General features: G+C 33.6%; 4 protein-coding genes across 4 annotated transcripts; 3 read left to right on the forward strand and 1 right to left on the reverse strand.

Moving 5' to 3' along the window:
- Positions 1-554: 554 nt before the first annotated feature.
- Positions 555-2312, forward strand: LOC111439091 (phospholipase A1-Ialpha2, chloroplastic-like). Its single transcript, XM_023076809.1, has 2 exons — positions 555-1243; positions 1620-2312. Exons 1-2 carry the CDS (start codon positions 590-592, stop codon positions 2277-2279), a joined length of 1314 nt encoding a protein of 437 aa, XP_022932577.1. The 5' UTR covers positions 555-589; the 3' UTR covers positions 2280-2312.
- Positions 2313-6486: 4174 nt separating this feature from the next.
- On the forward strand, positions 6487-8995 carry LOC111439094 (transcription factor bHLH128-like). Its single transcript, XM_023076813.1, has 6 exons — positions 6487-7001; positions 7905-8173; positions 8259-8390; positions 8460-8525; positions 8600-8668; positions 8750-8995. The coding sequence occupies exons 1-6, from the start codon at positions 6539-6541 to the stop codon at positions 8801-8803; spliced, it is 1053 nt and encodes a 350-aa protein (XP_022932581.1). The 5' UTR covers positions 6487-6538; the 3' UTR covers positions 8804-8995.
- Positions 8996-9501: 506 nt separating this feature from the next.
- On the forward strand, positions 9502-11649 carry LOC111439098 (ras-related protein RABA5d-like). The gene is made up of 2 exons (XM_023076821.1): positions 9502-9972; positions 11117-11649. Exons 1-2 carry the CDS (start codon positions 9636-9638, stop codon positions 11431-11433), a joined length of 654 nt encoding a protein of 217 aa, XP_022932589.1. The 5' UTR covers positions 9502-9635; the 3' UTR covers positions 11434-11649.
- Positions 11650-12782: 1133 nt separating this feature from the next.
- On the reverse strand, positions 12783-14795 carry LOC111439095 (pirin-like protein). Its single transcript, XM_023076814.1, has 6 exons — positions 14558-14795; positions 14408-14457; positions 14244-14282; positions 13850-13878; positions 13585-13751; positions 12783-13516 (listed from the first exon to the last, which is right to left on the reverse strand). Exons 1-6 carry the CDS (start codon positions 14764-14766, stop codon positions 13033-13035), a joined length of 978 nt encoding a protein of 325 aa, XP_022932582.1. The 5' UTR covers positions 14767-14795; the 3' UTR covers positions 12783-13032.
- Positions 14796-17912: the final 3117 nt, after the last annotated feature.

The raw sequence follows: 17912 nt of genomic DNA on the forward strand, positions 1-17912 counted from the left end.
TTAGCCAGTGTACAATCCTTAATAGCATCCATGTGTCTATTCTGGTACCCGACAGAGTCTAACTCTAATACCACACATAATAATCTAGTCCGAATACTCACATTTGGAATTTATCACTTCACGACCAAATACACCAAGAATATCACTACTCATAAATACATGTCGTAACTTGCAAAATCTACGATACATCCATAGTCACGTGCACCATTGCACGTTAGATTACAAGAAATTTGAATTCTCGGACTTCGAACTAAATACTCAACTTCACTCACCCCATTTCTCTGTGTCCCCCCTTTTCTTTTCGTCGAGTTATGTATATTAGTTCTCACTATTTTAAAGATTATAATCCACTTTAAATACGGAACGATTAGCTAGATTACATTAATCAATTTTTTTTTGAAACATTTAAGGTTCAAATTATATATAATTAAATAAAATGTTTTTTAAGAAAATAATTATCTTACCAAATAAAACAATTTCAAGAAAAAAAAAAAACATGTTTTTTCCCTCTATATATTTGTGCTCCCCGGAGAAATTCAGACCGTTCTCAGGCTCCCCTCTTCTTTTTGTTTCCATTAAAGCCCCTCCCATGGCGCATACAACTTTGAAGCTCAATTCAATTCCCAACCACTTCACGTTTTCCGACACAATTCGCTCCAATCCTCACTCCTTCGGCCAGGTTTCGCTCCCCAAAAGATCCGATAATGTTTCTTCTTCTTCTTCTACCGCCGCCGCCGCCTCCACCGCCATGGTTCACAAGAACGCCGGGATGACAAGCTTGTGGCGTCAGCTTCATGGGTGCAATAACTGGGAAGATCTGGTGGAACCTAATCTTCATCCACTTTTACGGCGGGAAGTTATCCGGTACGGCGAGTTTGTGGCGGCGTGTTATAAAGCTTTTGATCTTGATCCAAATTCCAAACGGTATTTAACTTGCAAATTTGGAAAGAAGAATTTGTTTAAGGAAGTAGGGTTGGAGAATTCCGGTTATGAAGTGTCTAAATACATCTATGCTACCCCTCCCTTCATCAACATTCCTCCCATTCAAAACTCCCCACCGGCTTGCGGACGGTGGATCGGCTACGTCGCCGTCTCCTCCGATTACATGACTACGAGACTTGGTCGACGAGATATCGTTATCACTTTTCGAGGTACCGTAACGATCCCTGAATGGATTGCGATTCTAATGAGCTCCCTCACACCTGCTCACCTCGACTGTTACAATTATCGCCCCGATGTCAAGGTTTTTAATCCACCCAAAAGCTTAATTTTTTTTTATTAGTAATCGCATGACATATATTCTTACATTTTCCGAGTCGTATCGTATTTGGGTTTCTAACGCTTTACTCAATCAACTCAAAAGCTTAAATTTTTTTAACTATTTAGTCACCGAGTGACTTGTATTCTTACATTTTTCGGGTCGTATTGTATCTGGATTTCTAACGCTTTACTCAATCAGTCCAAAAGCTTAAATTTTTTTGTATTTAGTGATCGATTGACATATATTCTTACATTTTCCAGATATTTGGGTTTCCAACGCTTTACTCAATTAGTCCAAAAGCTTAAATTTTTTTGTAACTATTTAGGAATCGAGTGACATATATTCTTAAATTTTTCAGGTCCTATCTGGGTTTCTAACGCTCTACACGTGCAATGAAAAGTGCACGAAATTCGGGCTCGAGAGCTGCCGGGAGCAGCTGCTCTCGGAAATATCGAGGCTATTAAACAAGTACAAGAACGAAGAGGTGAGTATAACCATGGCAGGGCATAGTATGGGAAGTGCATTAGGCGTTCTTCTAGCATATGACATAGCTGAGCTAGGATTGAACAAAAGAACAAACAAAGAAGCTGTTCCAATTTCAGTGTTTTCCTTCGGAGGTCCAAAAGTTGGGAATTTAAACTTCAAACAAAGATGCGAAGAATTGGGAGTAAAAGTTTTGAGAATCGCGAACGTGAACGACCCGATCACAAAGATGCCAGGCGTTTTGTTCAATAGCTATGAACACGTTGGAGTTGAATTGGTCCTTGAGTTCTTCAACATGCAAAACCCTTCTTGGGTTCACGATTTGGAGACTTACATTAGCTTGTTGAGATACCGAGAAGACGACGACGACGATAGCGACAACAGCGACGGCGACGACGATGGCTATGTTAGCGGGAGACGAAAAATTGTCATTGTAATCAACAAAGCTATGGACTTTCTATGTAGCAATGCTCCAAACTTGAACATGTTTCCATGGAGGAACCGAGAGAATTGGTTAAGTCAATCACAAAATTAGGTATACAATAATCAAAACTTGTGAATATTTTGTATTTCAGGGATCCGCAAAAAAAATGAGGCAAATTTCATATGATATATTATAAATAAATAAATGCATATTTATGCGACGTATCGTTATTAGCCTCACAGATTTTAAAACGCTTCATTAGAGAGAGGTTTCCACACCCTTGTAAAAAATGTTTCGTTCCCCTCATCCATCGATGTGGATCTTACCTAATTATTTTAAACCAAACACGTCTGAGTTTAAAGGACGTGGGCTTTCTGAATCTAGATAGAATCTTATTAGATTCCTTTATATTAAAAAAAACATGTTTGAATAGAAGAAGATAAAAAAAACCTTTCTAACAACTTACCATCTATAATATGTACATCATAACATACAGTCGGTACATCAATAACTTACCATAGGTACATTAATCTATCCGGTCATTATAATTTTTGAATTAAACATTTCTTTTTTTTCTTGGGATTTAATTAGTTTATACAAAAGAAGAAAAAATTCCTATAAATTATTTTTTAAATTTTTTTGAAGCTTTCGACAGTAATTATGCTCGGATACCATGTTAAACATATTTTATATAAAATATATTTTAAATTTTTTAATATCAATGGTTGAATTAATAAAATTATTTATTTATTTATTTTTTACCATGAAAATAAATAAATAAGAAAATAATATTTCATTTCTCATGTATTTTGTCTTATGGGCTAAGTTTGTTGAATATTCTTCGTGAGATGTGAAAATAAATTTGGGAGAAACCTTTAATAAATAGACGTTTTTTTGTCGTTATATGGTAGTTTTGTCCTACTCTTTCCTTACTTATCAATTACAAAGGTTTAATAGACTGTCGTCGAGTAATTAACCACGGTACAGGTGAATCTATAGCTTTAGTATTGGATTATAATGATAATTCATAGTATTTGAAGACTAATTATAGGTCTACAGGCTGGTTAATAAGTATTTTAGTATGTACCGATTGGAGTCGGTAACACTAATCTAACACGAACATTTGTGAGTATCATATTTCTTTTCGACAACGAACAAATTTATAAGATACGATAACAAATCCAACAAAAACACTGAAGCTTAAAAAGCTCCGAGATTCATTGTGAAAGGGCATCAACTTTAAGAGAGAAATATCGAACTTAGAGTAACCATGGTTAACATGTACAGCGACGAAATTTCAGACAAAAAGGAAAGTGTTTAGTTGGTCGTGTATCGTGTCGGCATATTCCTTAAACTATTTGGTTGGTCGTGTATTGTATCGGCATATTCTTTGCCACCAAACATGTCAATGCAATAATTCGATTCATGTTTTGTTTGAACATTCATTTTTTTAAAAGAAAAAATAAAGTTACCATTAAATTTGAGCCTACTATATATGTATAAGCATGCACAGTAATTTCATCACGTCTTTAAATATTTACCATAACCATTAATTTTAGCATTTAGGAGGTCTCGTGTTTATCCGGTTAATGTCGATGTCTACTACATATTAAGTCATTCAAATATCTCAACGTTTAACTACTAGACTTGTAAATCAAAGAGTACTATTGAAATAGAGGCATGATTTTTATGTAATCCGAACCCGTAAATGTTCACAAAACATTAACCTATTCCGTGAACTAAAGGAATAGATACGATACTAATTCTTTAAATTTTAGGTTCTTCACGTTTGTTGAGCTAACAAAAAAATGTAACAGTCAAAAGCCACTGCTAATAGATATTGTCCGCTTTGGCCCGTGCGATCCCACAAAAACCAATACAATACATTGCCTCTTACGAAGAAATAGTATTCCCTAATTATAAACCCTAAATGACCGAATGCGTGGAACTTTTATCCAACAAAATAATTAAAAAAATATATATATAATAAACGTAAATTACGAGAAACCATTGATTATGTATATATTTATGGTATCTACTCCATATAATTACGATTGTTTTGAGCTTTTTAAGGTAAGTTTGAATGAAGGTGAGTTTATTATGTTTCTACGTCTTTGTGGGAGGTACGATGTATCTCATATACCTACCTAGTTTGCTCCTTAATTCATGCAAACCGTTTTGTAACCATGTCTGACACTTGTCTGATGGAATTAATTTTGCGATAATCTCTTCACTCTTCTCAATTTAAACAGTAATTTTTCATTCCATTAAGACAGATACGAGATTAAGCTGGTTAAATGGGCCTACGTTTTCGAGGTATATGTGGGCATCAGAACTCGTCAAAGATTATATGGGCCTAGCATCGTGGTATGATACGTTCATTAGAGTTGGAAGTAAATTTTTAAAATTTACCGTAAAATTTAGAAGCATTTTTAAGAAAAATAAAATGGTTTTAATGTAAATTGAATGGCGAGTCAAAGACGGCATTATGGATAGCGATGCCCACATAATAGACTCGTGAAACAAACCCATTCATTGAATCTTTAGCTAACCTTCAAACTCCCAATCAAATCCTCAATCAATTTTCAACCAAGCACCATTTTTTTTTATTTATAATATTAAAATACTTTTAAAAAATTTTACGGTCAATATATGAATAAAAAATTGTATATCTACCCGTCATAAATCATTTTCAAACTTTTTAATCTTACTTTGAAAGTTTACGGGTATTCTTTTTAAATGCGGAACTAACGATTTTTGTCCTTATACTGTTAGTGAGCCGTCTCCTAATCGAATGCATGTACTGAAGGTCACGTAAAACTTACGAAAAGTTTCATAGTAATTATTCATTTATTACCGTGACACTTTATATCAAAGTTGTAAAAATTCACCGAATGGGTGATAATTCTCGAAAGTTGGATAAAGCCCAACAAAACTTTCATATCTGTACTGCTACAACTTGACACGATCCATTCGTGCGTTAATTAGCTACCATGATTAATCTAATTGAAGGGTTAATAGTGTAAAATTAAATAAATAGAGGAATCCCATATCCAAGAATCTTACAAGATTCCCAATGAATAAAAATTGGATAAAATTAATATATATATATATATATATATTTTAAATAAAGAAATGACATATAACTCTAAATATGTACGGACATTCGTGGGTTTGGTCTTTACATCTAGATCTTCTCAAAATATCGACTTAAAAAGGTCGAGATTTCAAATTTATAAAACAAAATAGATTGATTTAAAAAAAATTATAAATAAAAAATAAAAAATAACTAAATTAATTAATAAACATTAAATATTTGTTGTAATATTGTTTAATTGGGATACATAAAAATATCAATCAAAATTGAATATTATTAAGAAATAAATTAATTAAATAAAATAAATATTAGATTTAATTTAAAAAAAAAAAAAAAAAAAACTGAGAAACAAGTGGCTGCGTTGTTGAAATCCGACGACTACTGAGCGCACGCCATGTAAGACAACGCTTTTATTATTCAATAAATTAAATACGCAATTATATATATATATATTCTTTTAATATGATTATTTTATTTTTAAAAAATTAAATTATAAATTAGATTGAAAATAACGAATAAATTGTTTTCTGGGGTTTCATCTTTTTTAAGAAAATATTCAATTTTTTAATTGAATATTAAAGTTAAAAAAAAAAACAAATAGTTTTTCGAATTTAGAATCTCTATGTAAAATTCCGAAATTCAATTAAAATATAATTTAAAAATGAATAAAATTGTTGAATAACTTAGACCGTACTTCGAAATTTGTGTACCATTGAAATATATATATTTTTTAAAATTTGCATAAATTAATTATTTTTTAAAAAATTTTAGACAAGTGGGGGTTAAAATATAGGAAAGAGAAAACGAATCAAACTTCATCCTTTTTCAGAGCCTCCGGCAGCTCAACTTAATCAACCATGTGTTATCCACATTTCTATAATCATTTTTAATTATTCTTAATTACATAAAAATCAAAATATAATTTAGCTTTTTTTTTTTTAATTATATTAAATATATATATATATATATACACACAGGCTTTATAGAGCATACAATTATTGAAGCCTTTATGTAAAAGGTTGAAAAAAACATTAAAGAGATTACGAAGAGAGAGAAGGGTGGTAACATCAACGTCAAGTAAGGTTATCAAATCCCTTAGGCGCTGCCTCAATAAGCAAAAGCATCTATTTAAATATTAATTTAATTTAATTTAATTTAATTTAAATATTTATAGGTATAAAGTACTTTGTTATTTCCTGTTGTTTTTAAATCGCTTTTCCCCCAATCTCAATCTCTTCCAATTTCATTTCATTTGTTCATACAGATCCGCCATATGTACCAATCAACTTCCTCCTCTTCTTCCTCTCACAATTCCATGCCCTCCTCCCACGCCGGTGGTGGAGGTCTCACTCGCTACGGTTCTGCACCTGGCTCTTTGCTGAATTCGGCGGTCGATTCTGTGATCGGGAAACGGCATCCGGACTCCGATGCGTTTCTCCGTACGCCGCCGTCGTTTGGCGGTCACTTCTTCTCCTCCGCTGAGTCTTCCGTTGTGGAATCCTCTCGGAAGGTTGTTCAATCGTCGTCTACTTCCGACGATCTGAAATCGTCGGCGGCGGCGGCGGCGGCTGCCTTGCAACGGTCGTACGGAATCCACGATTTGGCGCTTGAGGATTTCTCTACGGCGAGAGATTTTAATAGCAATGGTGGCCAATCGTCTTCCTCTTCGCCGTTGGTTCGCCAGAGAAGCTCGCCGGCTGGATTTCTCGGCCATCTCTCCGTCGCTGAAGGAACCGGTAATCTCTCTCTCTCTCTCTCTCTCTCTCTCATTTAGTTTTTCCTTCGCCGGCGCGTGGTTCACCGATTTGTTGGCCAATGGCCGTTGACTAGCTGGCCAAATTTACGAAAATATACCGCGGATTCTTCAAAATGACCTAATTACCCTCTTCGATCGCATCAATACCTTTATTTTTTGTAAAATAAATTTCTTAATTCTTAATTTTATGATTAATTATAAATATTTTTTGTGTATTTTTAAAAAAATAATAATAAAGCATTTTATTTAAATCCACGTCATAAGTCACGTGCAAGAGGTGTCAGTGATGTTTATTTGACTTTAATTTTTATTTATAAATTTCCCGATCTTGAATTGGGTGGAAGCCGACATGTAGTTTTGGTGGGCTACTGTCGTAGTTGTTTTCAAGCATCTTTAATAATGGAAGAAAAATGGAATCCACTACTCTTCTTAATAGGGAAATTATCCACTACGGTAAATTATTCTCGAATTTTTTTCTCCCATTTTTTATTTTCTTTTTCAATGATTAAATAATAAAATTGGTCTAATTATTTTTAACATCAATTATTTATTAGATTCGGGTGACCCTTCTATAATTAAATACTAAATTTTTTTATTTAGTGGGTCACTCTAAACTTCAATTAAACGCACAACCCATTAGATGAAAACGTATAAAAAGGTGAATTTAAATGTCGTTCAAGTTAACTAATACATGTTAGATGAACACGACTCTCCACAATAGTATGATATTGTCCACTTTGAGCATAAGCTCGAGTATTATTTGATTATAAACCCATGATCATTCCTTAAATTAGCCGATGTGGGACTTTCATCATCCAACAATACAAACTCGATGAAATCGAAACTTTGAGTATAAATATAGTATTATTGCGTGAAAAAACAGGAGGGTTTTCATTGACAAGGGGAGGAGGAGGAGGAATTGGGAGGTTAAAGTCACAGCTGAGCTTCAGTGGTGGGCAGGATTCGGTGTCTCAAATGTCTTCCATGAGTGAAAGTGTTGTGGAGGGTAGCAGCTCCCATTCCTTTGCCCCCACAGCCTTTGCCATGGACTCTTGGGACACCTCCAACTCCATTGCCTTCGCTGCCCCTCATCCCAAACGATCCAAGCTTCTTCACTCCGATGGAGACTTTTTCACCGGCCTCGACTCTCAGGTATACGCTCCTTTTACGTGCTCTCGAGAACATAACTTCATGACACGAGATTCAAACTTTTGACCTCTTTTTTACATTGTTTCAGTTTAGTCTGCCACAAACAAGTTTTGAAATGGCAACTGTGGAGAGGTTGCTTCAAATCCCAGAAGACTCCGTGCCGTGTAAGATTCGAGCCAAACGTGGCTGTGCCACTCATCCTCGCAGCATCGCCGAAAGGGTCCGTTTAAATTTTACGCGCATTTCATGAATGACGTATTTTAACCTAATAAATTAAATTTGTGCACAGGAGAGGAGAACTAGAATCAGTGGAAAATTGAAGAAACTTCAAGAACTTGTTCCGAACATGGATAAGGTACCATTCAAACATCTTTTAAGTTGATGGATGATTATTATCGAAATAATTATCTTATTCATATTTTATTACAGCAAACGAGCTATTCAGACATGTTGGACTTAGCAGTGCAGCATATCAAAGGTCTTCAAAATCAAATTCAGGTATTCTAATGATCTGTAAATCAGATGAATTATATTTCCGATCATTTTTAGATTATAATATATTTTTTTTCTTTTCTTCAGAAGCTTAACAAAGAAGTTGAGAATTGCACGTGTGGAAGCAAAGAATGCTCCTAACATTTGGAATAGTGAGAAAAAGCAAAAACAATGGGTTTTTTTTTTTTTTTTTTGTACATAATTAATTCCCAAAATCGAGTGGAATAATAAGCTTAATTTCTTTTTTTTCATGTAAAATAATTGCAAATTGGTCCCTCCCTTCCCTTTTCTCGGGGCGGGAAAATCTATCTGACCCTCTTTTCGTTATTTGCATTCAAATTCTTAGTTGTCGATTTTTTAAAACATCTGTTTGTTTCAGACAATCGTTCATAGTAAATCTAGGTCGTTTATGAAGGTTCGTTGAAGCTAAAAATTTTGGATTTATATAAACCTCGGTGAACGGTAAGAGAACAACTTATTCTGCCTGGGACAGTTTGATTTTGATGGCTCCATTTTCTTTGAATTAATAAGATTTTGACGTGATAGCGTTAGGATGTGTATATTTCTGGCGGCGAGCGAACCAGTCATAATAGTAAGTTGGGGAAGACAGATAGAAGTTGAAAGTCAGAAGAATGACTAAAAATAAAACTAAGGTTTTAATTTTGTTTGGACGTTTTCATATATGTATGAGTTCGAAGGAGTAACCGATTGATGGTTTGATTAAAAAATTGATAATTTTTTTAAAAAATAACCAAAAAAAATGTTATTAAATATTTATGCAAAATAAAGTGGAAGGAAAATTGGAAGGCGTATAAAAGGGGCGTTCCCACTAGCACTATATGCGCAGGGTGTCTCTCTGCCAGCTCTGTTTCTTCATCCTCCATTCCATTATTGCTCTGTCCCTCTCTCTCTTCTTTCTCTCTCTAAAAAGTTGCAGAGAAAGAGGAGTAGAGGCAGAATCGAAGGCTGAGCAATGTCGTCGTCAGATGATGAAGGCGGCGAGGAGTACCTCTTCAAGATCGTCATAATCGGAGATTCGGCTGTCGGGAAATCCAATTTGTTGTCTCGTTATGCCAGAAACGAGTTCAATCTCCACTCCAAGGCCACAATCGGCGTTGAATTTCAGACGCAGGTTATGGATATCGACGGCAAAGAAGTTAAGGCTCAGATTTGGGATACTGCCGGCCAAGAGCGGTTCCGCGCCGTCACCTCTGCATACTACCGCGGCGCTGTCGGTGCGCTCATCGTTTATGATATCAGCCGCCGCTCCACTTTCGACAGTGTCGGTCGATGGCTAGACGAGCTCAAGAGTGAGTGCTTGCCTCAACTTTTTCTTCTCTTTTCTTTTTGATCTTGGTCTTCTCTGGCTTTTAGGTTGAGATGTCTAGATCTGGACTCTTCTCTTTTTGGAATTTTGTTGTAGTGATTTGATTTTGTTCAATTACTTGAACTAACTTCATAGTATGAAATAGATAGCAATTCTTGATTCTTTGAAATAATTCAGATCTGATCCTATTTTCTCTGTAGAATTACTGGCGATTATGTAATGAAATTCAGTAAGATTTTGCTTGTTCATTCCTTATTAGCACCAAATTTGATGCTTAATTTATCATTGTCTTCTTGTCATTATCAAGCTCGAATTTCTTTGAAGTTCCAAATGATGAAATGTTCCGAAAAATTACAAATCAAGTAAGAAAGAAAGAAAGTTATGTCCTCTTAATGGAAGTGTAAGTACTTGATGAAGCTCATAGCCTCATCTTTTAGCTGAAACGAAGTTCGTTTAAATTCTATTTTGATCCCTAAATGTTTACCACTTGCTCTATTTTGATCCTTGTACTTTTGAAATATTCGGGTTTGCTCCGTAAGCGTGTGCATTTGTTCGTTTTAGTCATAATGTGAAACTTTGTTGGGAATTTAGATACGAATTTGATGCAAATTTACGTCCGAGGATCAACTTCGTCGGTTTTGTCACCATCCTCGGCTACCATATTCATTATCGCATATTGGGCGAGTTCATTTGGTTATGGTGTCTCTGGGGGGACAGTCTTACAGAGCCATCTTGTTGATCCTATAACATAGCTTACAGACAAGATTTAGTTTCAAATTTGGGCAGGCGAATTGGCTTGGTAAATGATCAGTTTGATGTTGTGAGATCCCACGTTGATTGGATAGGAGAACGAAACATTCTTTATAAGGGTATGGAAACTTCTACCTAGCATACGTGTTTTAAAAACTTTGGGGGGAAAAGCCCGATAAGGAAAACCCAAAGATGACAATATCTGCTAGTGGTGGTCTTGGACCGTTATAGAAGTTATAATCAGTGACATGCTTGATTTCTCTGTTAAATTGTTTCTGTCTTAGAGTTGCTCTCTTTCACCTATTTGCTGATGAATTAATGCCTATCTGATTGCTTTAAACTATCAGTTTTGATATCTTATTGAAATCGTTATGCAGCTCATTCCGAAACGACGGTGGCAAGGATGCTAGTCGGGAACAAATGTGACTTGGATAACATCAGGGACGTGAGTATTGAGGAAGGCACGAGTCTAGCAGAGGCCGAAGGGTTGTTCTTCATGGAAACGTCTGCTCTAGACTCGACAAATGTTAAAAGGGCATTCGAGATCGTGATCCGAGAAATATACAACAATGTCAGCAGGAAGGTCCTGAACTCGGATACCTACAAAGCAGAATTATCCGTTAACCGGGTGAGCCTCGTCAACAACGGTGGATCTAAGCAATCGGAGAGCTATTTGTCTTGCTGTTCAAGGTGATGTTCATCTCTTAAGCTCCAAGAGTTGAGTGATTTCTGGTTCTGTTGAGTTTCTCTCAAGCCTCTTCCAATTCAATCTAAAGACCATTTGCCATATATAGAAATGAAGTTATTTCTTTGAATTTAATTAAGACAAGAAACTCTTTGTATTAATTATTATTTGAAGCAAATAGTAAGAACAGATACGAACAGATACGAACAGATCTTCTTGGATGAATCATGATCAGTTGGATCTTCATTATTTGATATACCATTGGGTAAAATTGAACGTTATTGATCGTAACTCAGTTTTTTTTTTTCGAAACATATCTCGAATGATCCATTTAGGGTTTTCTTGTTTTTTTTCCCGGTTAACGTCTTAACTAGAGGAATGAAGGGTTGAATGATCCGTTTAGGGGTTTTTTTTTTTTTTTCGGTTATGATTTAGAAATCTCAACTTAAAAAAAAAAATGAAGAGTTCGAACGAATGTAAACACGTTGAATGAGGTAAAGAGAATGGAATCTAATTCGATTCTAGCTTTGAAAATTTTGTGTTCCTATCATTTTCATTCCATTAATTTCCCAATTCCATTCATTCAATCAATTATAACTCAAAAGACCCAAAAAAAAAAAAAAGGGAGAAGGAAAAATTTGGTTTCAAGTGAAACTTTGCCAAACTCATTTCAACTTTTTCATTGATGGAACTCATCTCAATACTATAATTCTTTGTTTCATACCATACTTCAAAAATGTACTCATTTTTCGGCTATAGAATTATAATTTTTATTCGAATATGAGAAGACGTATCACTTTACAAGATATGATAGCTAAGAAATATTTAAAAAAATTGTAAGTTACTATCGATATCAACAAGATGCACCTTCCTTTTTAATGGTTCAATTATAGGAGTTCAACGATTAAACATGTTTTATTTGAAACAATTTTATGTTGGGTGATGTCTATAGAATTTTTTTAAAATGCATGTGAGTGAGGACAAAACATGTGGGAAAGATTCATGTTAGTTAATATGTAAGTGAAGATAAAACATGTGGACCTTGATATCACTGTAATAGCCAAAGGCCACCTTAGTAGATATTGCATGAGGCTGACGATGCTACAAAACAAGCTAAAATGGACAGTATCTAGTAAACAGAACACCTATTTAGTAACAAACACGTCATCAAATCTAATATAATGGCATGGAATGTGACACGAATGGGAGATATCCACCAGCCAGTTGACAAAACAGGGGATTTGGGTGAGAAAGGAGATTGAAATTTTGAAATCCTTTGCCCAAAATGCAAAATCTCTCACCCTCCTTCCCTTTTTCTACAAAGTGGTTTATAGTTGGAGGGTCACAAACGAAAATGATTGAGAAGAAATATATATATATATATATATAAACCACATTACTTCCACCAACAATTTCAGAAAATAGGTTAAATTATAATTTTTATATTAAAAGAAACAACAAAAGAACAGAACAAAAACAAAAGGCAGCAACCAAAATAAAATAAAATAATTAAAAACATAAAATTTGAGCAAGATAAGCTGACCCCTGACCTTATAGAACAATCAGCAACAACTTTTGGGGTCTTCTAGAAGCTTTCTTTCTTTTTCCTCACTGGGATCTCCAATGCTTTGCCATTTCAAACCCATTTTTGGCATAGTGGTAGTCCTCAATGGCTTGGTCAATTTCAGATTGGGAGTTCATCACAAATGGTCCATGCTGAACAATTGGTTCATTCAGTGGCTTCCCTGCTACAAGAATAAACCTCAATGGATTTGAAGATCTGTTCCATACACTCAGCCCATCTCCAGGTCCTAACACTAGCACATGGTGAGCTGCCACCCGGGACGAGTTCAACGACCCGAATACCCCTTCCCCGTCGATTATGTATACGAAAGAAGTCCATGTGTCTGGGATGCTTTGATGCACTTGAGCTTTTGGTTTCAATGTGAAGTCGAGATACATCGTTGGCGTTTGAGTGTAGATTGGAGAATGGACTCCCATGGACTCTCCTGCTATAACATTAACTTCGACACCGTCGTTCTCCGCTCTCGGAATGTCGTCGCTTAGAATCTCCTGATATTTTGGTTCCATCCTGTAACATTGTGTCAGTCACATTGAATAATTTCTCGACCAAATACAAAAAGAAGGGGAAATGGTTACATTTTGTCATGTGCTGCAAGATTGATCCAAAGCTGCAATCCCTTTTGAGGACCTTCGCCAGCAGGCATTTCAGAATGGATAATACCTCTTCCTGCTGTCATCCACTGTACATCCCCTGTTCTGATCGTACCCTTGTGGCCAGCAAAATCTTGATGGGTAATTCCTCCCTGAAAAATCCACAAATAAATCAACAAATTAATTAATTAATAATTAAATGAAATTTGTCCCTGTTCTTTTCTTTTCATCTCAGAACTATAGATTTTACCTGTAACATGTAAGTCACTGTCTCAAAACCTGAGGGGGGAAGAACAAAAAAGGAAAAACAATTAATACAGAAATTGAGAAAATAAAAGACGTTTTCTAATATATGAGATGTCGTATTCAATGTTAATCAAATTTGTTAAGTATGATTTAGAAAAATATAATATAATGATCGAAAAAACGTTTCTATATTAATGATCGAAACTATTTAGGAAACTTTTATCAAATCAATATTATCTTTAAAATTAATCAGAATTATGTTTGAGATACCAAATTTGTAATGTAACCATTTTAAAATTATATTGATGAAGCACAACCACAAATTAAAAAGAAAATAAGTTGAATTAATTGACCAGTTCCGTTATTCAACAACGAAAATTCAATTCGAAGAAAGTAACCTCTGTGAGGATGATCGGGGAATCCAGCCGGCGGACTAACTGCAAGAAATCAAAAAATAGCAGAAAACAAAAGGACAGAATCAGTAAAAGAAGAAACAAACAAGAAAAAACGAATTCATCAATAACAAAGAAAAACAACACAATCAGATTGCGATTGCGATTACCGGAAAAATCATCGAGCATCAGAAATGGATCCAGATTCTTCAAATCGCTCCTGAAAAACAGAGACGAGAAACAAAATCAGCGGCGGAGAAGACGAAGAGGAACCGGTAATAAAATAAGAAGAAATAAAAAGAAAGAAGAAGGAAAGAGACCTTCCGATGCCTCGACGAACAACGGCGCCATCGCCTTCGTGCTGGAGTTTAGCGAGAACCTTCTTGATGACGGAGCGAGGTCTGTCAAAGGCGGGGGAAGAGTGATCGGAAGTGGACATGGTGGCGGAAATGGCGGTGGTGGGGATAATCGAAAATCTAGGGGAAAGAATGGCGGGGAGTTTGAAAATGAGGGAAACAGAAGATTTCATAAACAGAGCAGGAAATTGCGATGAGAGGATTGGAGCTTCGGGATTTCCTTTATATATGAATTCGGGGGTTTGTTGGGGTTCTGACACACAGGCGACGCATAGGGATTGAAAGCGTGGGAAAATTAGGACGTGGGGACACATTTCTTTTTCCCTTTTTTTTTTTTTTATTATTTTATTTATTTATTTCATTTTGAACCAATCATAAATATGATGTCATCATCGAATCATGATGACGGAGAGCTTTTTATTTTTATTTTTTATTTTTTAATTATAAATTCACATAAAATTTCATATTATCCACTTCACTCCGTTACATATATAGCCTTTTAACAGATTTCACTCCGTTACATATATAGCCTTTTAACAGATTTCTGTTTTATTTAGTTATAGCAGTTTTAAATATATTTTCAAATTCTAACGAAAATTAAATAAATAGAAACTGAAAAAATAAAATTATAAAAAATAATAATAATAATAAGGATGAGGTAACGATGACGTCATGCTGGCAATTTAATTGTCAATTCACGGAGAATCTTCTTCTTCTTTTTCTTTTCTTAAATGGATATGATAGGACCATACCTTATTCATATGAATTTTGCTTTTTAAAGACTTTCACTGTCAAACTATATATTATAAATTTTGTATATAAAACTTTGTTATAAACAAAATTCAACGTCACGCCTTATGTCTAACAATTTAGATCAAGTTCATAATTGTAACGTCTTAGGCTCAGAATCGAACCAGAGTTTTGAATCTAGATTCGACACTTAATGGTCCGGATATTCCCGTATATTTGTTGCTTCTATGTTATCTACTTGTCTAAACGTGCATCGAATAGGGAAGAGTAACCTCACAAAGCAACACGAGTTCTTTCAGCCCACCACTCGTAGATATTGTCCGCTTTGACCCATTATGTATCGAATAGGGAGAGGTTTCTACACCCTTATAAATAATATATGTTCCTCTCTCTAACCGATGTGGGATCTCACATTATTCTCATTTAAACGATATATCGTTTCTTTACTCAGTATTACAATAATATCTTAACTTGTTAATTATGAATAAATTAATCATTAATACGACAACTTATTCGTAGCTGTACGTTACGAAATTTTTAATGGACATTATAAATAATTTGACTCTATTGGGATAAGATTAGATAAACTTGAATCCATTACATTTCATCTCATTTATGGGCACATTTGTTAATAAAATTTGTCCCACTAATTGGAAATTGACCTATTTGTTTCACTATACCACCTAACAATTTGCTTAATTAATAACGCTTCTTCAAATTTTCGCAATGTCCTCGTGTCTATTCATGATGCCGTCGCCCTTAAAATAAGTACGTCTTTAATTGAAAAATGATGTGGCACATACTTGAGTATAACAGAATATTTGGTTTATTTTTGGAATTGGAGTTGGCAATTTCCTTTTTTATTTTGTTAATTTATTACGAATAAATATCCACAAAAAAAAAACATATTTATTAAAAAAAATGACATCCCAACACCTAAGCATTGCGTTTGCTTCCAATTTATATAAATATTTATACTTATCAAAACGTTGACTTTTTTTGTTTTTTTTTAATTATTAAATTGTAATATTAATAATTTAGTAAAATAAAATACCACTAAAAAAGAGTAAAAATATTTAATTATTTAATCGAGAGTGTTTATTGGATGTATAATTTGATTACATTAAAAAAAAAAACATTGTATTTTCCATGATATTATAGAAAATATCATATTGTTAAAAATTTATTAAAATATATTTTTTTTAAATCACACATTTTTTAAAAGAAAATTGGAATTTTTAAAAATCTCTAAAATGTGAAAAACAACAAGATTATTTAATTAATATGAGAGATTCTCTAAAATTTCGTATCATATATATATATATATATATATAATATTTAAATTATTGGTGATTAATTAATGCACAAAACATTAAAATAATATTTTATTATGAGATATGGAAATGATTTTTAAAATTATAGTAAATATTTTAAAAACTAATGTAATAAAAAGAAATGGGTAAAATATTAAGAAAATAATAGTTTGAATGTTTGACTATCAAATATGGTTCTTGTAACTGTTCTAATTTGGCGTCTAGATCCAGATGTGAACCAAACGCCGCCGTTTCGAGTTGTCATCCATGTTCCCCAAATTAATGGGGTGCCTTACAAAGACTAAAATAATTTGACAAAATTAAAAAATTATTATTATTAAAATTATATTTTTATTTAATTTTAATGTCTTTTTTGTCTTTTTCCTTATAATAATTAATTAGTAAACATAAAATGGTTAGTTTTAAGTTGTCTCGATTCAATGAATAGTATTTGGAATTAGGGCGGCACACGGGTTGGACGAGAATTTTTTTGGGTAAATTAGAAATTAAGAATTTATGGGATTGGTGACCGTACTAGCCTGAATAGGATTCACGACTCGTCCCAATACAACTTTCAAATTTTTAATTGAATTAGATTTAATTGTCGAATTGTAAATTTTTTAAATTATTTTAAAAAATTCTATTTATACGGTATATATTACATTAATAATTAAAACATCGTAAAATTCAATTATTTATAATAAAATTTTAATTAAAAAATAAATATGAGTTTTTTATCCCTTTTTTTATTATTATTAAATCAGATATATATTTTCATAAAAGTACAAATAATAATAGGAAGACCATTTAAAGTTAAGTCAAATTGTTATAAAGTAATATACTTCCTAAAAAAAATATACACACATATATGTGGGCTATTACGGCGGCCCATTAATGAAGGAGCTAATGCGGCAAAGCTGGCCCATGAAAGCCCATTTCAAATATACTTTCTTCATGCAAAAATTTAGGAATTATTTTTATTACTATTTTTAAAAAACATCAAAATTTTAGGTTTTATTTATTTATATAAAAAAATTGTGTCAATTTCTTTCTTTTCGTTATTTCAAAATTTTTGAAGTAGCTTAGGAGTATAACCGATTCAAATACTGGCAAATTTATATACCAAAATTGGCTGATACCATTACAAACCGACCAAAGTGTCATTTAAAACAAACTTAAAACGTCAGATAATCTAACCTAATCCAACTCAACAAGTCTACTTCCTCGATATGCCACTTATTTATTCCCACTCGAGA

Source organism: Cucurbita moschata, unplaced genomic scaffold, assembly GCF_002738365.1.
Source record: "Cucurbita moschata cultivar Rifu unplaced genomic scaffold, Cmos_1.0 Cmo_Scf00086, whole genome shotgun sequence".
NCBI lineage: Eukaryota > Viridiplantae > Streptophyta > Magnoliopsida > Cucurbitales > Cucurbitaceae > Cucurbita > Cucurbita moschata.